Here is a 26008-nt window from a genome sequence, read left to right as displayed (position 1 = left end):
TTTCTCCTGGGTATTATAATGGTGGCATTAATGCAGTGCAATAACAAATCTTATCCATGGTCATCTATGCATTGCTATATCCATTGTTCAGGATGGTCAATTTGTTATATATGTACCAATTTGAATGCACAGACATTTATCTGCATTTTTAGCCTTCATATCTTGAAGTGAATAAAAGATGCTTATTACACAGCCTTGTCTCATGCCCCAAATTGAAAACCTGAATATTTGATGTCAGATGACATTAGTATAGCCCCTTGTATTTGTAGCCTTGGTGACTGTCGTGGCTGATCTGCTAAAATCTCTCCCCCTTTTATCTCTCTCTCTCTCTCTCTCTCTCTCTCTCTCTCTCTCTCTCTCTCTCTTTCTCTCTTTATTTCTAAGTTTGGTAGCATCAAAAGAACAAGAAAGCCCTCGAGGAAGAGCAGCATCCATGTCACCCTCAGTCTTCCTTGACAACCTCATGGGAAGAAACTCAGGTTATGATGCCAGAATTAGGCCCAACTTTAAAGGTAGTACAAATAACCATTTCCCCCTACCTTTTACTCTGTTTCTCCTCGAAAGGGATACATTGTGTTATCTTTAACTGTTATTTGACACCATTTATTGTTTTTAATATGATATCTTTAAAACAATTAGTTATAATGATCATTGGTGCCTACGAGATTTATCTTTTATGTGGTACAAAACTGAAGCAGATGTGACTCTATATTCCGTTTCATGCTATGAAATGATTATGTAATAATACTGCGCAGCTCCTGGTTCCTGTTGCCTCTAGACATTTCTGCTGTGACCCTGAATACATTCTTCCATTATGCTGTTACAGAATAGCCCTGAACCCAAACCATCTCAAACCATAAATCAGCCCGAGCTTTCTTAAATTATTAAACTGGCAAAGGACTTCCCCTCAGAAGCTCATTTACAGAAGCCACTAATTCATAAATGTCATGTAAAGGGAGTTTGTAAAGCTCTGAAAAAAATGAGAGGAACTTGAATTAAATCAAATAAGTCAATAAATGTATGCACTGAGTTCATTGTGCACATCAATATTTTAAGTAAGAAAAAGAAAAGAGTGAAGCAGACATATCACCCAAATTTCCTTTCATTACTGAAGCCCTAAGAGGCCATGCATTATTATTATTATGTCGTTTTGTCTTCTTACACATCTTAATTTTGTTCTCAACATTAGACAGCATTTTCTTGATATCTCAATTTAAAAGTTTGGTCACACTTTATATTAGGTGTCTTTAACTACTGTGTACTACGGCTGGGACAATACATCGATTCTCGATTCACGAGATACATACTTTCCGATGTATCTCGATCCTCTCTCGAATCGATTCTGAGCTTATTTTTTAACAGCAGATGGCACTACGTGCTTTAGAAACACCCATTCTCTGCTTGCTTCCAGTTCCTTTACGCACACCACTTAAACCTAAAATAATCATTCATGAAGTTCGAAAAGGTTGAAGCGAATTACAAAGGTGTTCGCAGTGGGGTGTTTACTTAAATCTTGCATCATAAAAGCATTCTGAGCTGAGGTGCAAGTATATTTAACCACTTACATGACTCAGCCGAACGCACAAGCGCTCTCCAGCACTCTTCTTTGTGAGCATTTGAGTGTGCGATTAAAACTAGACTATAGAGCGCCATCTGCTGTTAAAACTAAGCCCAGAATTGATTCGAGAGAGAAAATATCAGAATCGATCCAGAATCACTATCACGAATCGAGAATCGATGTATTGTCCCAGTCCTAGTACTTACATAATTTTTTTTTAGTTACAATGTACTTATTGTGTTCATATTGTATTGCAAAACATTTGCTACTACGGAAGTGGGATATGGGTAAGTGGGTTTGGTGGTATTGTTTGGTTTAAGGGTGGGTTAAGGGGTAAGAGAAGGGTCAACAGTGTAATTATACATGTAATTACAGAAATTAATTACAGCTGTAATTGCATGCAGGTATTTGTTAAATATAAGTACAAGTAAAAACATGATTGTACACAATAAGTGCATTGTATTAAATGATTAATTTAATTGTCAGTACATAGTAGTTAAAAACACTTAATATAAAGTGGGACCAAATGCTAACATAGCTAACATTGTACTCGCATATGTATAAACACTTTGATTAACTAATGACACTATTAAGAGTCTTACAGAAAAGAGTCTTATAGAGACTGTGGTGTATCATGACTGATTTCGCTCTTATTTTTTTACAGGTCCGCCTGTGAATGTATCATGCAACATATTCATTAACAGTTTTGGCTCCATTGCAGAGACAACTATGGTATGTATTCACAATCTGGCGATGATGCGTGAATTTTCATGTACAAATGCCCCATGGTGGTGTTTACACATTATAAATCATAGCAATTATATTAGCACTGTGATGATTGTTTCTACAGGGTGTAATTAATTAATATGCAGTTCAGAAACAGTATATCACACACTAAAAAGTGTGTTTTGTATGGAGGATTTTTTTCCGCTTGTGTGCATGTCGTATTACATTTAAATCCAGATTATGAGAAAGACTGTAGGACACTGTTAGGAAGTGTCCACCGGCTGAATGTCAGAGGGGACGCAAACTTGCTTCCATCACCAGGCTCCTAGGAAGTAATTTTGTGAGATAAATTTAGGAGGGATTTAGACCCTTTGTCTTTCATCTCAGCCCTTGAATCCTTCTCTTAAAGTGGCTATATGTAGAACTCAGAAAGCCTTGTTATTAGCGACACCAGTGGCCTTTAAGTGAACTGTAGGCAGCAACGTATTGCTTTTGCTCGCACTTGTGCACACGTAACGTACAAGAGACTGAACGTGATTTAAGGTCACGATATACTCAGTTCTTGTTCGTTCTTTGCTTAAAAGCAAAAAGAGTTGGAAATACCTTTGCAGCGATATACTATTAACAAACATCCTGATGCCGCCTACGCTGCTGAGAGCAACATTTAGATGAATATGTAAATATGTGCTCCGTGTTTTCCTCTCAATGACAAAATAAACACAACAAAATTGACAGCAGTGAGAAAGCAGCAGTTAAAAAAGCATCTGATCATAGAGATATGGATATGTTTGCACCAGCTCTGCCACTCACCAGCATCATGTCAACAGATAAAGTAAAGATGAAGTACAGGCATTAGACAACCTAGGAAGTCAGGGAAGGTCTTGTTTTTTAAGTTTCATTACAAACTGTTGGCAATAAAAAAGCAATCAATACATGTAAATTCAGTAACACTTTATTATGACAGTCCCCTTCAGAAATTATGATGACTATAAGTAACGTTGCACCTACATGTCAACTAACTTTCATTAGAGTATTAGCAGACTGTCTTCTTAATATCTGCTAACAATTTATTTGGTAACACTTTATAATAAGAATACAGTAATAAAGTACTTACAAATCATTAACAAACTATTAGTTTATAGTTAATTCATAGTTAATATACTGTAGTTTCTACATTGTTAATATATTAATGGGCTATATACAAATAATGAGTTATTCATTCATTGTCTCTGTAATTAACACAATTATTATTGTTTAATTAGCTCATAGTTAAAGAATTGATAATTGGTTATAAGGAGTAAATAGATTAGATTAGGTCACGGAAAATGTCATTTATAAAGTGCTTGGCATATGTTGTTTACGGGAACTCTCTATAGGTGTAGTGGTTTTTATACTGTACAAACTGTATACTCTATCCCCTACCACTAACTCTACACCTACATATACACCGATCAGGAATAACATTATGACCACTGACAGGTGAAGTGAATAACATTGATTATTTCTTCATCATGGCACCTGTTAGTGGGTTGGATATATCAGGCAGAAAGTGAACATTTTGTCCTCAAAGTTGATGTGTTAGAAGCAGGGAAAATGGGCAAGCGTAAGGATTTGAGCGAGTTTGACAAGGGCCAAATTGTGATGGCTAGATGACTGGGTCAGAGTATCTCTAAAACTGCAGCTCTTGTGGGGTGTTCCTGGTCTGCAGTGGTCAGTATCTATCAAAAGTGGTCCAAGGAAAGAACAGTGGTGAACCAGCGACAGGGTCATGGGCGGCCAAGGCTCATTGATGCACGAGGGGAGCGAAGGCTGGCCCGTGTGGTCTGATCCAACAGACGAGCTACTGTAGCTCAAATTGCTCAAGAAGTTAATGCTGGTTCTGATAGAAAGGCGTCAGAATACACAGTGCATCGCAGTTTGTTGCGTATGGGGCTGCATAGCTGCAGACCAGTCAGGGTGCCCATGCTGACCCCTGTCCACCACCGAAAGCGCCAACAGTGGGCGCGTGAGCATCAGAACTGGACCACGGAGCAATAGAAGAAGGTGGCCTGGTCTGATGAATCACGTTTTCTTTTACATCACGTGGATGGCCGGGTGCGTGTGCGTTGCTTACCTGGGTAACACATGGCACCAGGATGCACTATGGGAAGAAGGCAAGCCGGCGGAGGCAGTGTGATGCTTTGGGCAATGTTCTGCTGGGAAACCTTGGGTCCTGCCATCCATGCGGATGTTACTTTGACACGTACCAACTACCTAAGCATTGTTGCAGACCACGTACACCCTTTCATAGAAACAGTGTTCTCTGGTGGCTGTGGCCTCTTTCAGCAGAATAATGCGCCCTGCCACAAAGCAAAAATGGTTCAGGAATGGTTTGAGGAGCACAACAACTAGTTTTTTAGGAGGTCCCACCTCATAACTTACAGGACTTAAAGAATCTGCTGCTAACATCTTGGTGCCAGAGACCACAACACACCTTCATGGGTCTAGTGGAGTCCATGCCTTGACAGGTCAGGGCTGTTTTGGCAGCAAAAGCGGGACCAACACATTATTAGGAAGGTGGTCATAATGTTATGCCTGATCGATGTACAATGTATAGCAGTGTTTGTTTGTCCGGTTCATTTCACTGCAGATTCTTTGGTAAACTACAGTCAATATTTAAAGAAGGTTTTGCAAACAGACTTTTATGGAAATATATGGATGCAGAAATAGTGCAGCAACATGTAAGTAACTAATGCCTAATCTGTGATCAGTGATTTTTTTATATGTAAGGAGTCATGTACAGTCAAACATTTGCTTATTGCTGTTTATGCATCAGTAAAGCAAGTCAGTGACTAAACGGTCAACTTCACAATGTTCATCTTAGTAGCATGAAAATCCACTGTTATTTAAATTATGATTAAATTATATGCTCCCTTTATAAATCATTGGCGCTGTCAATCGCGCAAGCACTGCATTCTACACTATTGTCAGAACTTCTATTATAATCAATGACACTGTCTACACTGCTCAATGAATCTCTTATTTACATTGTGTTTGCACTGTGTTAGTTATGGTGAAAGCATTTGTGAATGCAACAGTGTTGCAGTTGCAAGATCATTGCACTTGTGCACTCACCAGGCATGACTGTGATTAGCTACAATGCTCTCAGAAGCTATAATGTGAAAAACACAGTAAAAGTTTTCAAAAGTGTTCTGCATGTAATACTTATTTCATATGCAAAGATGTTACCCAACCACAGCAGTGTGTGTGTACACTGGAATCCTAACAGAAACCTGAAAGAGTCTTCAAATCTAAGGAAGAAAATTAGGTAGAAAATTGATTTTTTTTTTTTTTAATGTCTAAATTATGACCTTTTTTGATGTAAAAATTATAAGTGCATCTCAGGAAGTATTATAAAATATTTTTATATTAAAAAAAATGCAATTTATGAGCCTTTTAAAAACCCTTTAAAATATATTTTTCAAGGTAAAAGTGATATTTTTTCAAATATCACTAACTAACCTTACCTTTGGCAGACAAAATTTTTTCTTATATTACTAAGCAAGACATTTTGTCATTTATATTACAGATATAAATAGACAGACAGACATGTTCATAGTAAATACATTGTATGTATAAAAATTGCATTTTTATATATTTTGAAGTTAACAAAGAGGACAAATAGTAACCCTAATAATACATATTGTCAGTCGGGGTTGTTTAGAGGCTAAAAGGGATTTTTTTTTTTTTTTTTTTTGCATAGAGCAGGTTTAACACCAGTGGTTCACAAGTAGAGCTGGAGACAGCAGTTTGGGTTAAGAACAACCCCTGGGGTGAATCACATCAGGATACAGCAGGGAGAACAATTCAAACAAGAGTTCATGCAGAAGAAAGCATCCAAGCCTTTAGATGTACTAGGGTCTGGATTGCTTGTATACAGGTAGCCATATCTTTAATCCTCCTGGGAATCAGCAAGTGAGTGGCAGAAAGCAGTTATTGTTCTTACTTGTGCAGTTCATCCCTGTAGGGATCTTGTTTGTCCATTATATGCCACCACGGTTGAACAGAAACAGGCTCCAGGTGTGCTCAGCAACAGAACTCTGTGTATGTTGCACATTTTTTTTTTTTTTTTTTTTTTTTCGATGTTTGGTCACATCATATTCTGCAGACAGCCATACACATTTGGGATTTCACAACATTACAACACGGATCTACACACAGGAACAAGGAGATGTGCTTTTAACTTATCTACACAAGTGTCCCAACATTCCTCTCTGTGAATGTTCAAATGCTCATCACACACACATACTGAGAGTGCCTTGTCGCCTTCATCCCTCTGCTTGCTCTGAATAAGTTATGCGCTGTGAGATGGCACACTCACTCTGAAATAATTATGTCTGAAGAGACTGTGCTTTTGCCAGAGCCTTTCCCTCACTCAGAGTGGACTTCTCTTCAGAAATATTCTTTCCTTCAAGGAGGATACAAGTCTCTTGACATTTACTCAAGTCAACAAACTGTTCTTTGTGATCCAGGTCACAGCTGGGCTTTGAAAAAAGTAAGAAGCTTCAATGGCATGACACTTTTTTTTTTTTTTGGTCCAGATTCATTAATTCAAAAATACATTTAAAATGCAACTAATACAGACATTGTCTTGAACACACCTCTTCTGTGATGGATTGGTTTCTATGTTAAAAATGTGTGTATGCCAAATTATAGTCCATGCAATGATTTTTCACCAACATGAAGGAATAAATTTTGTTGTCATGTGACGAGAAAACTATAAAATAGGAAGTGATACGACAGAAATATAGACTCTCATGGCTGTATGTCAAGGTCAATAAGATTAGTTCCGATTTTTAAATGTCAAAAGGAATAACACCAAGAAAACTTCATGCTTTAAAAAAACTTTATTTACTTATTATGGAAGTAAATAATAATTTAATAAAAAAAAAATATATATATATATAGAGCCTTTTACTTTATTGAAAAAATGTCTAAACTTTTGAAAATATTAATCAGGACACTATTATTCAAGAATATATTTTAATTTTAAATTGATGTTTATACTTGATTAACAGTTTCAGATCATTTGCAGAGACAACTATGTACGTATTCACAGTTCGGCAATCGTTTTCAAGCGGGCCTTCAGGCATTCAGGCAATTTCGGATTGATTTTTTTTGGTGCGGATCCAAGTATGATTGCCATGTTCATTTATGCCTAAATTAACTGAACTAAGGGAGAAAACATGCCAGTTTCTGAAACAAATGCTCCAAATGATCCAGGTATAAAACATCCATTTATAAAGATTTTTCTTTTTTCAACAAGTTAGCGGTCAAATCAGTTAACTACACTCACGTTAACATCAGGTTATCTTAAAAATACATTGTTAAAGTCTATCAAGAAAATATATTTAAAATAATAAACATCTGGATATGTTCTCAACTTTCTGATACACAGCACACATCTTGAGGAGAGTTTCAGTAAACAACATCCTTAAGATTCGTCCTTGTCTAGGCTTTACTAGGCAAGGGTGAAGATAAGGGTGAAATGCCATGGAAAGGAATTCTCTGTAGATATGATTCCCCATATGTTATATATGGATTAACCCTTCCTAGATTCCCTGCCCATACCATCTGGCCCTTAGAGATCGCCTTCCCTCAGCATTAGTGCCAAGGGATAATCCTAACATCCAGGAACAAAGGACACTGCATTAACAGAACATTATTCCGGACAATCCTCAGTTCCCAGACAGCTGATAGTCATAATGACAAGTGACACTTCATATGCCACTTAAATTGTTATCTAAAAGGAAAGAAAAACAAAGGACTGAAACATATAAACATCTAAGGGATGCTCAGATGATCTACTGCTTTAGTCCACAATTTCTTTATTGTCCGATTATGAGGTTATGAAGGTCTAACCTCAAGTAGTTGCTGTTTCAAAACAACATCTTAAGGGGTTGTTGTTGAACATATCTCCATACAGATAGATTACGCTTAGGTCTTTCACATCTGCCAGTCCATGTGATGATCTGAGCAGCCCAGCTCTGTACACCAACTGATAAGAATGATAATCTCAAGATTATCGGCAGCTTCATAAAGTGGAGTCACGATGGTGAAACAAAATTCCATCTCCACATCGAGGAGTGGTTTTGCATGTCTGGACTGGTGTGAAACTTGATTTTTGCTTGTAAGTGCCACATTTTTTTTTTTCATTTTGGCATATGCTGACAACATGCAGGCTTAGAATTGCCAAAAAGTTATGCTGACAACATGCAGGTTGAGTGTTTCAATAATCACCACCAAAGCAGTGAATGTATTGACGGGGTTATCTGACTGTTACAGAAGCCGTAGACATATGGAGATGTGATTAATCGCTGGCTTGTTGGCACAGGCGTAGATTCCCCCTCAATGCCATTGAGTCCCGCTTGAGTAGGCAATCATAGAGCAGATGTGTGGAGATTGCCATGGAGCCACTGAAGGCCTGCAGCGGGTTGAGCAATCTCAGATGTGTTGCACGGGTTCAGTCGAGCTCCTCCACACCAAACGCAAAGAAATGTGCAGAGGACAGAATTAGCCGCTAAGTTGATGACAAAGCGGGCAAGAGATTGACAAAGAAGTGGTGTGACATCTATAATGAGAGTAAGCCATGCTTCATTAGCTGAGATGTTGGTCAATTCGGTGATCTGTAATCTGTGAGCGTCAGCTATGTTTCTGTCAACAAACCACCGCAGTTAGATGTTTTGGGAAGTGGAGCAGAACACTGATGCTTTCCTGTTTTTGGTAATCGCCATGCTCCATCCTCAGCCTTGAGACGTTTGCATGACTGCTGATAAGTGGCGGATCTGACACAGTTAAGGTTTGCCTAGTCACTAACTGTGTTGCACCTATTTCCCATGTGGAATTACATGAGCAATAATTCCTTTCCATATCCCACCATTCATGCACTCAGACACACACACCTTCTAATGAAGTTCTTCGAGTGTTTTAGAAAGACACAGATAAGATATGAAAACTACACGGTTCTCCATCCGCCTTGCTGCCTAACAAATTATATCACCCACGCGCTGTCACCTTCCATTCATTATTAGTGGCTGCTCGTCTTTTCGCTTTCAGGCAAATTCAGTCTGACTAGACATAGTATATTCTTAAAATTCTGAACAAAATAACTATTGTTGTCAAAAAGCAGAAGTTCCAATCTCTCCTTGGATGCATTTTTAACATTTACTTCAGCTTTTATTAGTTTCAAATTATCATAACTTTGTCTCCAAGCTTATTGTTGAGGTTCATTAATGTTTTGTCTTCATTACTCATGCAATTCTGCCAGGCTTCTAGGCAAATATCATGAAAATTATGGCATATATAAAACTGTATAATATTTTCTCCTCAGAACTTTAATTTAATATGGACTAGCATGTCTGTGGTATGTCAAATTGACAAAGAGAAAAAATATCCTGTTTCTCAGACATGCACATATATAGTTTTAATATATCCTAGCATCCTTTAAAAAAAGCATTTTGCTTCCTTGTCTGTCACGTTTCACAACATACACAGCAGGCCAGAACAGATCTTGGCTGCGTTTCTCAAAAGCATAGTTAGCCAAGTTCCATTGAATTCTATTGGTGACGACAGAACTTGTGATGATGGTTGACTTTGGGAAACGCACTTCAGATTGATGATTGAGTTTCTACATGCCCAATGGTTAGACTGAAGAATTAACCTTTTGGAGGTATAACCTTTGCTAAATTGCTAAGATATTCTATCCTATATAACAGTTGCCAGTATAACAGTTGGCTAAACTCGATGGCTTGTCACAACCTCATACTGATGATATTACACACCTTATCAAAGTGCAAATAAATCATCATTAATTATTTATCTAAGGTGGTGTTTTTCAAACTTTTAGCCCATATTTAATGTAGTCTTGGTGGTATTTGCTTTCCCCTTGAAGGATTTTACTCAACTGTGAAAACTACAAATGTAAATAGCAGTGCATTGAACGTGTAAATCACAGACAGCATTTAACTGTACCATAAATTAAAGTAATGATGCTCATTTCCATTTCTAATTCCAGCGGCTGTGCATGCTTGTACATGAATATGCCCATTATGTCTGATTTAAAACTGGCATAGGGGCCCGTTTTACCTCTCCTGTGCCATTTGCCTTGACTGATGTTAAGCACTTTCTCTTAGGATTACAGAGTGAATATATTCCTCCGGCAGCAGTGGAACGACCCTCGGTTAGCTTACAGCGAGTACCCAGATGACTCCCTGGACCTGGATCCCTCTATGTTAGACTCCATTTGGAAGCCTGATCTGTTCTTTGCCAACGAGAAGGGAGCGCACTTCCACGAGGTCACCACTGACAACAAGCTTTTGAGAATATTCAAAAATGGAAATGTCCTCTATTCAATCAGGTGAGACTCTTCAGCACCAGTCAGAATAACCATTGGTCATGGAAAGCATATCTACAGTAGCTGAGAGTTTCAGTACTTGACATCATCTATTTCAATAAATAAACAAAATGTCACAAAATTATATTGTTTCACTGAAATGTAATTGAACACTGCATCCATTTCAAATTCAAATTTCAAATTCACACACTTTTATGAATACTATGAAAATCAGTGTTGGGGAAAGTTACTTTTAAAAGTAATGCATTACAATATTGCGTTACTCCCTAAAAAAGTAACTATTTGTGCTACTTAGTTACTTTTTATGAAAAGAAATGCGTTACATTACTTTTGCATTACTTTTTCTCACCTGGGCTGGGCTTGCTTGTTTGTTTTTTAAGAACAACAAAAAAAAAAAGTTCTATTTTTGGCAAATGTTAAGGCTCTTTCACACCAAAAGTTAAATGAATAAGCCTCAGGCTAAAGGAAATGCATATTTACGCCTGTACAGTAGAGGGCGCAGCTCAAACAAACCTTTCAAATGTGCTGCCATTCTGGATTAAAGAAGAATACTGAATGTTTTCATGCAAGTGAGATGAGTAAATGCATGTTCACATTTACAATAACCATCATGTTTACACAGCACACACAACACCTCTGCACTTTATTTCTCTTAACATGGGGACAGGAGAGCTATCAGTCAGTAAATGTGAAAAAGTAACTTGAGTTACTTATTTGAAAAAGTAACTTAGATATTTTGTTGTAAATTGAAAAAGTAATGCATTACTTTACTAGTTACTTGAAAAAGTAATCTGATTACGTAACTCAAGTTGTAATGCGTTACCCCCAACACTGATGAAAATAACTAGCTTCGGAAAATGTCAATCCACAATCCTGTATCTCAGCTGACATAGACTTGAGTCATTTAATATCATTTCCCTTTGAACCCTAAAATGTAACTAACCCCTCAACAAATGGTAGGATAAACAATGTCATTCAACATCAGTCACTGCAGTGAAGCTATAGGAAGACAACATCATTGTGGCAGCATGAGGGTTGATGGGAAGTGCTGGAGTTAAAAGTGAGGGGTAAATTATGTCAGGCTTTTGAGAAGATATGACGGAAAGCTGCGCAGATGTGAGACGACAGAGGATTCACTCTGACTGAAATTCACGTGGTGCCCTGAGGGAGAAAGAGTGTAATTAAAACATGGCCAATCTGCGGCTGTCAGACTCGTCTCTCCTCTGCTTTAGTAGCCCCGTTCAGAAATCCCATCACTCAAGCAGCTTCAGATGCTCAAAGCCCTCCTCTTTAATTCCCTTCTTTGTCTGAGCCATGGATTTTCACATTACACATTCAGAAAGTGTACATGGAATTGCATTTACATTTATAATTTTCTTACCATGTTTTCTACTGTTTATTAGAAACAAAAGGTGTGTATACGATTAATAAAATCGATACTTTTTTCCATTCGATTTTTAGATTGACACTGACGCTGTCTTGTCCAATGGATCTGAAGAATTTCCCCATGGATGTTCAGACGTGCATAATGCAGCTGGAGAGTTGTGAGTAATCTCATATGACCTCCTCTCATCAAGAGCTTGTTACGTAACTCCCCCCACCCCTCATTCAGATTTGCGTGGAAAGCAGACAGTGTTTCTCATGTAATAATGTAACTTCACCCGGTAGCCAGGATGAGGTCAATAGCAGATTTGATGTGAAGCATGTCTGGCATTAGCATTCACCTGGCAGTGCTAAATTATGTCATTATAGGTGGGTAGGACCCTGAAGACATCCGGCCTGTTGCCTTAAAATCATCATGTAGAAGTTATATACCATCCTAGACAGTAACTTAAGGACTCACTCATTCACTCTCTCTACAGTCTGAGTGCCATGTGCCTGGTTAAAGATTAGTGAAGCTAGTGGTCAAAGTGTTTGGTAAATCATTCCAAGAGCTTTCTGTCGACTTGAAAACATGCCACATCTCCCTCGATCTCTCCCATGATGATTGCTCTGAATTGGGGTTGAGGCTTTTAAAGAAAGGCCCCGTGTCATGGGGAATCTGTCTTTACAACTACATATTTTAGAGTGGCCATGTTCATGTCGCTAAGAGAGTTGATCATTGAGAGGCTCTTGATGATAGGCAACCATGTTACCATGACAGTTTCTGACACAAAGATAGTAGAAACAGACTGATCATTCTATAGAATAGAATAGAATAGATAATCAGCAGATAAACCTTCCCTCCAGTAAAGTGGTACCACCAAGAGAAGAAAAACTGACACCAGAGCTATATCAAGAAACATCACACCATACATTTTCCGGTGCAGTTGCAGCCCTGAGGATATTGTGCTGGTGAACTGAACTGATATGATTTGTCTTCATGTTCAAGCCTTGCACCTTTTAATTATGCACTGTAATTAGCATGCTTTATGCCTGTATGGCTATAGTTCAAAGATATATTTCTAAGTCAGCAAATTTGTATTAATAATCACATCAGTGCCACCATGTACCTTCTGATTGTTTGATTTTCTACGTAAAAATAAATAAAGACAAACAAGAAACTTTTTCTATTTTGTTTAAGAAATGGAATAACAAGAATTAAGCCAGAGCTTAAGGTTGTTTGTTTGTTTTAATGGATGAAAAGGAGTTTACAGCTTTAATATTTGATATTTGAGTGGCTCTGAAATGGCCCTTTCGTCTGATTCATCCTTCCCGTTTTCTGTACTACAACCAAAGCCACTTAAAGGCAAGCCTTTTGCCAAAAAAAAAAAAAAAAAAAAAAAAAAAAAAGGTGATACACAGGAAAGGAGACAAGAGAATGGGTCAATGGAGGAGAGTCTTCACTACACTGAAAAAACTGCTTTTGTTGGGAAACAGCTTATCATTTAATGAAACAACAGCCCATCGGCTAATCATCAACATGTTTTGCATTTGTTTTGGATTGATATACACTGCTCAAAAAAATGAAAGGAACACTTTTTAATCAGAGAATAGCATCAAGTCAGTTAAAGTCCTGGGATTTCGATCTGGTCAATTAAGTAGCAGAGGGGGTTGTTAATCAGTTTCAACTGCTTTGGTGTAAATGAAATTAACAACAGGTGCACTAGATGGGCAACAATGAGACGACCCCCAAAACAGGAATGGTTTTACAGGTGGAGGCCACTGACATTTTTTTTTTCCCTACTCATTTTTTCTGACTGTTTTTTACTAGTTTTGCATTTGGCTAGTGTCAGTGTCACTATTGGTAGCATGAGGTGATACCTGGACCCTACAGAGGTTGCACAGGCAGTCCAACTCCTCCAGGATGGCACATCAATACGTGCCATTGCCAGAAGGTTTGCTGTGTCTCCCAGCACAGTCTTAAGAGCATGGAGGAGATTTCAGGAAACAGGCAGTTACTCTAGGAGAGCTGGACAGGGCCGTAGAAGGTCCTTAACCCATCAGCAGGACCGGTATCTGCTCCTTTGTGCAAGGAGGAACAGAATGAGCACTGCCAGAGCCCTACAAAATGACCTCCAGCAGGCCACTGGTGTGAATGTCTCTGACCAAACAATCAGAAACAGACTTCCCGCACCGTGGAGCTCGATTGGCATTTGCCATTGAACACCAGAATTGCAGGTCTGCCACTGGCTCCCTGTGCTTTTCACAGATGAGAGCAGGTTCACCCTGAGCATATGACAGACGTGGAAGGGTCTGGAGAAGCCAAGGAGAATGTTATGTAACATCGTTCAGCATGACCGGTTTGGTGGTGGGTCAGTGATGGTCTGGGGAGGCATATCCATGGAGGGACGCACAGACCTCTACAGGCTAGACAATGGCACCCTGACTGCCATTAGGTATCGGGATGAAATCCTTGGACCCGTTGTCAGACTCTACGCCGGTGCAGTGGGTCCTGGGTTCCTCCTGGTGCACGACAATGAGCGCCTCATGTAGCGAGAGTATACAGGCAGTTCCTGGAAGATGAAGGAATTGATACCATTGAATGGCCCCCACGCTTGCCTGAACTAAATCCAATAGAACACCTCTGAGACATTATATTTCGGTCCATCTGACGCCACCAGGTTGCACCTCAAACTGTCCAGGAGCTCAGTGACGCCCTGGTCCAGATCTGGGAGGAAATACCCCAGGACACCATCCGTCCTCTCATTAGGCGCATGCCCCAACATTGTCAGGCATGCATACAAGCACATGGGGGCCATACAAACTACTGAGTACCATTTTGAGTTGCTGCAATGAAATTTCAGCAAAATGGACTAGCCTGCTGCATTATTTTTCACTTTGATTTTTGGGGTGTCTTTGAATTCAGTCCTCTGTAGGTTGATAATTTTCATTTCCATCAAACAATGTGGCATCCTTTCGTTCCTAACACATTACCCTGTCCATATCAGTATAGATATCCAGCATGATATTTTTCCCCATTGAGATCTGATGTGTTTTCAAAGTGTTCCTTTCATTTTTTTGAGTAGTGTATTTTTAGAATTTAGACTGCAAAGCTGTTAATTAAGAGAAGTCATAGACAATTTTGCAACAGGTTGGATTCAGTTTACGGCAATTCTCATTCAATTTGCGTACTTAAGCACTATTCTATGCTGATTTGTAGTATAAATAGTTTGAATAGTGCATGCGTAGTGAGGCAGGTGGCAACAGAATTATATATTATATTATACACTTTTGAATTATGACCTGAAGAAGGATCATACATTATTAAAGCCTTCACTGTCACTATTCCAGAACATAAGTCCTGCATCGATTCTGTTATCCACATATTCTATATAGTGCCAAATTCATTTAAACCATCACTTTTGGACACTGTAAGGCTAAGCTGCACTTTATCTCTGTGTTTGGAGGCACAGTTTGTGAATAAGAGGTTGCTCTTTGTAGTCCTTTAGCGAAACGCTGCTTCACTAGTGCAGTTCAGCAAGTTATTTTGCTTCAAAACAGCGAAATTCACCCAAAGGCAACAAATTTTGGGGCACTAATAATTATGTACCAACAATAATCATGGAACTTAATTATCAAATGTAAGAATATTTATTTTTTGTATTTTAGAAGTTGCATTTAAACTCTACGTGCCACAAAAATCTGAAGAAGCAAGTGCTAAAAGTTATCTCTTGGTCTTTCTCCTAGTTGGCTACACAATGAATGACCTGATCTTTGAGTGGCAAGAGAAGGGACCTGTGCAGGTGGCCGACGGACTGACCCTCCCACAGTTCATCCTCAAGGAAGAGTCTGATTTAAGATACTGCACCAAACACTACAACACAGGTAATTTTAAAAAACATGACATACGTCAAAATTTAAACAACCTGATAGAAACTGTTTAGCAACATATTGTATATTATATTCATGACACATGCATGACTTTTTACTTTACTAGATTTACAGTCTAGTCTAAACATAAATTAAATTTTGATGGTTTCATGCTTTCAGAAGCCATTAATTCACAGCAAATAACACATTGTGTAGTGTTGTCCATGGTTTTCAAGGATGAGAGGATGTCACGCAACCTGTCCATGTTGGCATCTGGCTAATTTGGATAGCTTCAACCATGTGACAGATGACTTTCCTTCAAAATGAAATACTGCAGAGGTCAATTGGACATATTGTATTTTATGTTAACAACTATGTGAATATCCTCTAATTTTCCTATACTAAGCATGATTATACAGTATAGTAGCATTTCATTATTTGCATTTATGATTGTTCTTTTCTACTGCCCTCAACACTATCAACCTGACATGTGGCTCATTTTTGGGTAACATCCCAATAGTTGAAAATTATTGATTTGGAGGAGGAGAGAGGAGAGAGGAGGAGAGAGAAAATAAATCCAGGAGAATATGCTTGCAGTCTTGCTTCAATGAGATGCAAGGTTAAGGAGCAGCTTTTATTAGCTTATAATAGCTTGTTATCGCATTTCTCAGTGCCTCAATTATGCATCCATTGTGCCTGGCTTTATCACATAACACGTAAACATCAAGGGTGGGAGAGCATCCACACTGTCAGTGAGCAGACTTACAGTTTGCTAATTTTATGTATCAGTTAACAAAGTTATACAAATGCCCAGTATTTTAGATAACACATTCATCTTAGTGGCCTTGAAGCAAACCCAAATCTGAAATTTAGGAAAAGTAATCTTCAAAACAAGTACAATAACAGCAAAACTGGTTAAATCACTATTCCATAAGACTTGTAAGAATTACTAAGAAAAGATTTTTAAAAAATCAGGATGAGTTTGCCACTGTAACCGTCATGCCTTTAGTCAAGACCAGTGTCAGTTCATTGCAGAACTGTATGTATCTATTGTACCCATCATCCTGTCAAAAAGGTCCTTGGGCCCTATTTTAACGATCTAAGGGCATGGTCTGATGTGCATGGCGCAGGTGCACTTAGGGCATGTCCGAATCCTCTTTTGTTAGCTTAACGACGGAAAAAACGGTTGGTCCAAATAGTCCAAAAGGGTTGTACCTAGTCTCTTAATGAGTCATGGGTGTTTTGGGCATAATGTGCAATAAACCAATCAGAGTCTCATCTCCCAATCCCTTTAAAAACCAGTTGCGCTTGCACTATGGGGAATTCGCTATTTACATGGCGGGATTTTGCAAGCAGAAAGACTAAACGTTTCAGGAATCCATTTATTTTTAATATTTAAAAATGTTTGTGTTCTGCTGTGCATCCCTGTGTGTTTAACAAGCAGAGTATACACGCGTTGTGCACCCGCCTATAGGCGCATATTACTAACGCGCCCTTTAAATAACAAAAAAAAACAAAAAACATTGACTTTAGACCAGGTTTTTGTTGGTCAATGGCACAGTCATTTTCAGTTGCCTCAAAATAGCAATGCGCCAACAATGCACCTGAACACACCTCGTTTTCAGACCAGCGCATCCATGTACGAACAGATGGACATGAGTACATTGCTATTTAAACAACGTGGCGCTGGATGTGAAAATGATAATTGCGTTGGGCTGAAACTAGCAAAAAACGCTTGCGTCGCGCCTGGTGTCGTATTGCGCCTGGTGTATGATAGGGCCCTTTAAGAGACCAAGCTCTCGCTTGTCAGATGTAATTGAATTAGTCAGTACTCTTACTTTTCATTCTGCCTGTAATTTAAACATAATATTACAGTTGTGTCAGTACATAAGACATACCACACAGTCCCAAGTGAAGAGGTGTGTGCTGGCCTTTTGTCTTCCTGTGTGTTTTGCCTCAGAGGGACTTTCTGACAGGATGAATGACAGATGCTGGTGGGTCAAGGTCAGGTTGCCTCAAACAATTGTATGTGAGGACAAAATGAGAGAGAGATCACCCCTTAAAAGACTTCAGAGGCAAGAGAAATGGAAAACCGCAGGGGAAAAAGAAAAAAAAAAAAAAAGAATGGGAGGGTACTGTAAGAACACTGAGATTCAAAAGTCTCTTTTTTTGACAGGAAATCTCTTGGCAGTTGTGTTTGGGGCACTGTATGCTTCTATAACCTTATGCCCCAGAGAAACAAGCATGCAACCATCTTTAGAATCTTTGTCTTTGAACTTCCGTTTTTTTGTGGTTGCTCTGTATATTTCTATGGCATCAGTGATGAAGAGTAATTAGCTGGTGAAGTGGATTTACTTATTGTTAACATACGTTATCATAAGCATTGTAATATTTGTAGTGGATTTCATAACAAATGTCAGTAGACTGGGAAGATTTTAAAACGAGAGGTTCATTCATAAATCCGTAAGATCTTACCTTCCTGCTGTGGAAATACAAAGTGGAAGACAGAACACAACGAGCGCAGTGCTGAAAGGGCGGGGCTACATGAAGTCTATAGAGAGCTACATGTCAGTCACATTATTCCCTGGACTCCTTTCAAATTTCTAACTCAGTAATTGAATCAATATTGACACACAAAAGCATATTGATATTGATTGAGTTGAGAGTTGAGTATCCAAATAAAAGGTCCAAGACAATTGCAAAGCGCCCAGCTAATATCTGTAGCTTTAAAGGAATTATAGATTTATTTCATTTATGAATAACTTACTTCCTGTAAGTATTCAGCAGAGCATATAAGTGCTACAGGATATATCTTGTATATTCCAAACTGCAAAAGTGTGTTTAGAAAAAGTAGAGGGAAAAAATGCAGAAACCAGAGATCAATAGACCCCAAACTGGTCAGATATAAATTAATCTAAGTATAAAAAAACAAATAAAGAGAAACCATTTGCCTCATATAGGAGGATTGAGGATCACCCTGCAGGCAATATTGTTAAAAAATTAACATTAACGTCAAAGTCATTTTTATTTAAAAAAATGTACCATGTCATTCATGTTGTTTCATTTTTACTTACATCATGAGCATAAAGTCCAAAAGCTATTACCAAGGTCTAATTGGATTTTTACTTTGTTTTGTTATATTTCATAATGCTTGAACCCATTTACCCTTATGTTTTTTTTTTTTTGTACTCTTTTTATTCTCTTTTCTCTCTCTCTCTCTCTCTCTCTCTCTCTCTGGCAGTCATCGTACAATGCTTTGTTTATCTTTCTTAATACACCTCCAATGAAGTCTGCAAATAAGAACTGTAGCAACCTTTAAAAAGGCTTCGGGAAAAGAAGCCATGGTAAACTCAGCTGTTGGTTTAATTTAATGCTGCTGTATCTAGGCCAGCAGGGTGCTGAAATGTTGTCAAAATGTCCAATCAGAGCAGACTAAATAACTAATGTAACCAGAGCTGACAATATAGTGACTTTCTCTCACAGTGCAGTGATTTAGCCTCTGGCTACAATAGTGGCTAACAATATTTTGCCCATCAGAACAAGGATCCCCTGAAACATATTGTATAAAATACTTTATCATACTTTCCAAATGCTTAAAGTCCTTGTTACTGTACATAACTTTGTAAAAATAGTTGCACTAATACTACATCTTATGCACTAAAATGCAGTTCACTACAGTGTAATAATACAGTTCAGTGTAGTGCATTTGCGTTTTGGGTAGAGTATAAGTAGAGTTTAGTAGGATGTTGGCTCAGTTTGGCTTGTACATTGAAATTGAACAGATTACTGTTTGGATGTATTTTTAGAGGGATTCATTCAAACCAACCTGTATACAATATGTTGTTCTCTTAGCATATCTGCGGCAGGCGTCTCCGATTGATTGAACACCACTTAGTGTCCAAATGCCTCTGTTGCATTTATGTAGTAAGGAATCAATAATTCAATACTTGATTTATGGCGTATTTCAAGTCACTGACAGATTTCTCAATCTGTCACATTATTAAAATATACTACACTTTGTATATGTTGGTATTATTTGTGGCAAAATAAGACTGGGGTCTGTGAGATAAGCAAGTTAAATAATAATCAATGCCCCTTTTATGTGAGTAGACATTTCTTTGCAAGCAAGCTTTCCCTATGGAGTTATTGCATAAATGTAATGCAGACTTGAAATTTACCCAAAGGCCTTTTCCAATCTTATTACTCATACACCCAGCCCCAGTTGACCTTGAGGTTGACCTATACCAAAGGTACAGAGCCACAATAGATGCTAAAAATCACATTAGCCTTTAAACACCACAATGACATTTTACTTTCACCATCGGTTCATTAACACTTGTTTAAATGTGATCTCCCCTCTCCAGTGTGACAGGATGGACACAGGGCCTTCTGCATGATTGCTCACACATTTCCTCCTCTGCCACACAAGACTTCCTGCTCTGTCATGTAGTTCGTCCCACTCATACATTTGCTCAGAGCTGCGTGTTCCATCAGTTGAGTCATGAGGGATGTGAAATAACCACATGGCACAGCTTTAGTGATGTCACAGTGGGTTTTCATCCCTGAGCTAATGCAGAACAAGCCCGTCAGTGAAAGGATGGAGGATCCTTTGGGTTTCCTAAGTATGTAAATTAAGCAGTGTACTAAAAAAATGAATCTCTTCCTGGAATGTTTCTGCAGGTACTATAGTCCTGAACTTTAACGTTCTATTCATTGAATAATCCTTTAAAAAATATGAATTATGATTTCCACAAAAATATTAAGTTTTCAGCATTGGTAATTAATAATAATAAATGTTTCCTGAGCATCAAACCAGCATCATGTGACACTGAAGACTGGCGTAATGGGTGCAGAAAATTCAGCTTTGCAATCACAGGAATTGTAATGATGGGTCAACAGAATGGGGATCCATTTGCAGCTTTTATTAAGAATAGTATACACACAGGTAAGGGCAGAGGCAGAGACGTAAACGGGGACAGGCAATGGTCGAGGCAGGCGGCAGACAAACGGTATCAGGAAGCAGGCAGAGATCAGGGCAGGCGGCAAACAAACACAGTCCAGTAAGCAGGCAAGGATCAAGGCAGGCAGCAGAGAATCACAAGAGGTAAACAGTCCAAACGGCAACAGTATAACAATCCACAGAAAACGCTTAGAAATGATCACCGGGGCAAATCAAGACTTCGCGGTGTGTGTGTGTGTGTGTGCGTGCTGCTTAAATAGTGTGAGTGTGATGTGGTGCAGGTGTGTGTGCAATCAGTCCCAGGAATGAGGGCCTATGGGAAATGTAGTCTGAATGAAGGTTATCAATATTCCGGTGAAGGCTCCCTCCGGTGGTGCGGGAGAGGAAGTGCGGGAGCCTCACTTGTGACAGAGCCCCCCCCCTGCGAGCGGCTCCAGACGCGAGGAGGCGGACGACGCCGGGGTCTACCACGTGGTCGAGGGGCCGGTCTCTCCGGATGCGTCCTGTGAAACTCTTCTGTGAGTGAGGGGTCCAGGATATCATCCACATCGACCCAGGATCGCTCCTCCGGGCCGTACCCCTCCCAGTCGACTAGGTACTGAAGTCTCCCACCCCGGCGCCTGGAATCGAGTAGTTCTCGAACTTGGTAAGCCTCCTCGCCTTCGATCAGCATGGGTGGGGGGTTGCGGGTCTCGACTCCCTCCGACTCCCCCCTCGGACCACCAGAGGGTTTCAGCAACGACACATGGAAAGTGGGAGAAACACGGTAGTTAGCGGGTAGGTCTAATCGGAATGACACGGGGTGTAATTTGTTTAATAATTTGAAAAGGCCCTACAAACCTGGGACTGAGCTTTCTGCATGGAAGTCGGAGGCGAAGATCTCGTGTGGACAGCCAGACCCATTGGCCCACGGTGTACTCTGGACTGGGACGCCGGTGACGATTGGCCTGTACCTCCTGCCTTCTCACAGCGCGCTGCAGATGGTGATGGGCGAGGTCCCAGGTCTCCTCACTGCGTTGCAGCCACTCTGTCACGGATGGTAGGTTGGTCGGTTCACCGGACCAAGGGAACAGTGGTGGCTGGTAGCCAAGTACACATTTGAAGGGAGTCACGCCGGTGGCGGTTTTCTGGAGAGAGTTTTGTGCGTATTCCGCCCACATCAGGTAACGACTCCAGTCATTTTGATTTTGTTGGCAGTAAGTGCGTAGGAATCTGGTGAGCTCTTGGTTCATGCGCTCTGTTTGGCCATTGGATTCGGGGTGGTATCCTGATGTGAGACTGACATTGACATTCAGGTGTTTAAAGAAAGCTGCCCATACCCGGGATGTGAACTGTGGCCCTCTGTCCGATACAATGTCCTCAGGCAGGCCGTAGAAACGGAATACATAGTTGCAGAGGGTCTCTGCTGTTTCAAAAGCAGATGGTAGTTTGGGTAGTGGAATAAGTCGACAGGCTTTGGAGAATCGGTCCACAACCGTAAGAATGGTGGTGTGGCCACGGGACACAGGGAGGTCGGTGACGAAGTCAATTGCTATGTGGGACCAGGGGCGTTGAGGAATGGGCAGTGGCTGTAACAAACCGGAGGGTACCTGACGGGATGGTTTTGAGGTTTGACAGGCTGTGCAGTTTTTTACGAACTGAGTGGTCTCTGCTAGCATAGTGTCCCACCAGAACCGGTTCTGTAACAGCTAGAGTGTGGCAGTAATACCCGGGTGACCAGAACTGGGAAGAGCATGCACTTGATACAGTAATTTGCTGCGGAGGGCTTCTGGTACAAACGTGCGACCTGGTGGGCATTCCGGGGGTGGTACAGTCTGTGCGTTGAGTTCGGTGATTTCTGTCATGATGTCCCATTGTACGGGAGCGACCAGAAGTTTGTCGGGGATGATGTTTTCCTCGATCTTTGTTCTCTCTACCTCCTCCACTTGGCGGGACAGCGCGTCGGCTTTGAGGTTCCTTGAGCCTGGTCGATATGTGACGGTGAACTGAAATCTGGTGAAGAACATGGCCCACCTGGCTTGTCTGGGGTTTAAGCGTTTGGCTGAACGGAGATATTCAAGGTTCTTGTGGTCAGTGAGTATGGTGAATGGGTGTTGTGCTCCCTCCAGCCAGTGCCGCCACTCCTCCAGTGCTGCATTCATAGCTAGTAGCTCCCGGTTGCCTACATCGTAGTTTCGTTCTGCTGCTGATAACTTCCTCGAGTAGAATGCACATGGAAACATTTTGGCTGGGTTTCCTTGACGTTGTGAGAGTACGGCCCCGATGCCTGTGCTGGATGCGTCAACCTCTACGATGAAGGGGAGCTCTGGATCTGGGTGACGGAGAATGGGAGCAGTGGTGAAACGTTCCTTTAATTCCTGGAAAGCCTGTATAGCCTCAGTGGACCAGGTGAGACGTGTGGATTGTCGTTTGGTCATGGAGGTTAGAGGTGCTGCATTGCCACTGAAGTTCCTTATAAACCGCCTGTAGAAATTAGCGAACCCCAGGAATCGTTGCAGTTCTTTCAGCGTTCGCGGTCGTGGCCATTCTAGAACTGCTCTCACCTTGCCGTCGTCCATAGCCACTCCCTCGTGACTGATGACATACCCCAAGAAAGACGTGGATGTGCGGTGAAACTCACATTTCTCGGCCTTGGCATAGAGTTGGTGTTGAATGAGGCGTTGTAGAACAGCCCGGACGTGTTGGATGTGTTCCTCAAACGTGCTGGAATAGATGAGGATGTCATCTATGTAAACTACGACCCAGCGGTTGAGCATGTCCCGAAAGACATCGTTGATGAAGGACTGGAACACGGAGGGACTGTTGGCCAGCCCGAACGGCATCACAAGGGTCTCGTAGTGGCCAGTGGCGGTGGAAAAGGCAGTTTTCCATTCGTCCCCCTCTCTGATGCGTATTAGATTATAGGCACAGCGAAGATCCAGCTTGGTAAAGTATTTAGCCTGCCGTAACTGCTCTAGAGCTGCTGGAACCAGGGGCAAAGGGTAACGAAATTTGACGGTGATATCATTAAGTCCGCGGTAGTCAATGCAGGGTCTGAGACTACCGTCCTTCTTGACAAAGAAGAAGCCTGATGCCGCTGGTGACGTTGAGGGCCGAATGAATCCTTTGGCTAGCTCCTCTTCAATGAATTTTTTCATAGCAGCAGATTCAGGTTGGGATAAAGGGAATATTCTGCCCTTGGGGGGCGTGGTACCTGGTAGTAAGTCAATGGCGCAGTCACTGGGTCGATGTGGGGGTAACTCTGTGGCTTTGCTCTTGCTGAAAGCGATTGCCAGGTCAGCATACTCGACGGGGATGTGGGACTCGTCGGAATTAGCTTTGTGGACAGATACAGCTTGAACTGGTAATGGGGTGACTTGTTTCAAACAAAGTTCATGACAGGATGGATCCCATTGAATAATCCGTCCCTCCTTCCAGGAAATGTGTGGGTTGTGGGTCCTGAGCCACGGGAGACCAAGGATGACTGGGTTGTTGGGTGAGTGGATGACGTAAAATCTGATGGGTTCATGGTGTAATACTCCTACTTGCAGAACAACTTCAGCAGTGATATGGGCGACTTTCCCCTCTCCGATGGGCCGACCATCTAGCGCCTCCACGGTCAATTGAGACTCACAAGCAGTTAGAGTGATGTTGTGTTCCTGAATGAAAGTGTTTGACATGAAATTGCCTGCCGCCCCAGAGTCTATGAGCGCCTGAATGGATATGCGCTGGTGGTTAACAGTCACATGTACTGGTATCTTGAAACTGTTAGCTGAATAGCTGGTGGATTGCAGGGGACTCACCGCTTTCGGGTTAGAGGGACTTGGCCGGATGGGACAATTGATTTTGATGTGACCAGCTTGGCCGCAGTACAGACACAGGTGGAGTTGTCTTCTTTCTCTTTCTTCTGGGTGTAGCGGAGCATAGCCGAGCTGCATGGGTTCTGGAGTGGGGTTGGTTAAGGTTTGGGAAGTGGGCCGTCGAGAGCGAAGTAAGTTGTCAATTTGGATGGCCAGTTCTATGAATTCGCTAAGCGTTCTTCCCTCGTCGCGGCAGGCTAGTTCGGCTTGAAGTTCTAGAGACAGACCTTTGCGAAACAGCAACTTTAACGTATCATCGACCCAGTTTGTTTGAGCTGCTAGAGTTCGGAACGTGAGAGCATACTCAGCAGCGGTGGTTTTGCCCTGGCACAGCAACAGCAGTTGATCTCCAGCGCTTTTACCTCCCGCGGGATGTTCGAAAACCTCTTTGAACTGTCGAAGAAATGCAGAGAATGTGGGAAACACGGAGCCGTCCTCTCTCCACACTGCCGTGGCCCAATCCAGAGCTTTACCAGACAGCAGCGAGCAAACGAAGGATATCCGACTGGAATCGGTGGGATACAGAGCAGGCTGTTGGTTAACAAAGAGTGAGCATTGAAGCAGAAATCCCTTACATTTAGCTGGATTGCCATCAAACTTCTCCGGGAAGGCGAGTCGCGGGTTCACCGCAGGAGCGGGAGTGAAGGCCTGGTTGTCGGGAGCCGCGGGCGGCGAGGCGGCGGCCTCGGGGGGCCTGAACCGAAGGCTCTGTAGAGTCTTTACCAGCTCCTCGGTAAGGGAAGTTAGCCGGTTCAACTGATGTTGATGAACCGCGAGCTGGTTGGCCTGGGCGGATAGCTCAGTGGTGAGCTGCATGATAGCTGCTGGATCGCTAGTTGGTGAAGTCTTCTGTAATGATGGGTCAACAGAATGGGGATCCATTTGCAGCTTTTATTAAGATGTTGATATGGTCGAGGCAGGCGGCAGACAAAAGGTATCAGGAAGCAGGCAGAGATCAGGGCAGGCGGCAAACAAACACAGTCCAGTAAGCAGGCAAGGATCAAGGCAGGCAGCAGAGAATCACAAGAGGTAAACAGTCCAAACGGCAACAGTATAACAATCCACAGAAAACGCTTAGAAATGATCACCGGGGCAAATCAAGACTTCGCGGTGTGTGTGTGTGTGTGTGCGTGCTGCTTAAATAGTGTGAGTGTGATGTGGTGCAGGTGTGTGTGCAATCAGTCCCAGGAATGAGGGCCTATGGGAAATGTAGTCTGAATGAAGGTTATCAATATTCCGGTGAAGGCTCCCTCCGGTGGTGCGGGGGAGGAAGTGCAGGAGCCTCACTTGTGACAGGAATA

At 41.2% G+C, this 26008-nt stretch overlaps 1 protein-coding gene across 2 annotated transcripts in view; it reads left to right on the top strand.

Annotated features, from left to right (window-relative positions):
- The window catches only part of glra3 (glycine receptor, alpha 3), a 67653-nt gene that overhangs the window by 29111 nt on the left and 12534 nt on the right, over window positions 1-26008 (top strand). For both annotated transcript variants that reach the window (XM_051905080.1, XM_051905089.1), the window contains exons 2-6: window positions 385-512; window positions 2223-2290; window positions 10456-10679; window positions 12138-12220; window positions 15786-15923. In XM_051905080.1, coding sequence (XP_051761040.1) covers window positions 385-512; window positions 2223-2290; window positions 10456-10679; window positions 12138-12220; window positions 15786-15923 — 641 coding nt within the window. The remainder of the gene's footprint in view (window positions 1-384; window positions 513-2222; window positions 2291-10455; window positions 10680-12137; window positions 12221-15785; window positions 15924-26008) is intronic.

This window comes from Ctenopharyngodon idella, chromosome 1, assembly GCF_019924925.1.
Source record: "Ctenopharyngodon idella isolate HZGC_01 chromosome 1, HZGC01, whole genome shotgun sequence".
NCBI classification, from domain to species: Eukaryota; Metazoa; Chordata; class Actinopteri; order Cypriniformes; family Xenocyprididae; genus Ctenopharyngodon; species Ctenopharyngodon idella.
This window is presented reverse-complemented; position numbering and strand designations above follow the sequence as displayed.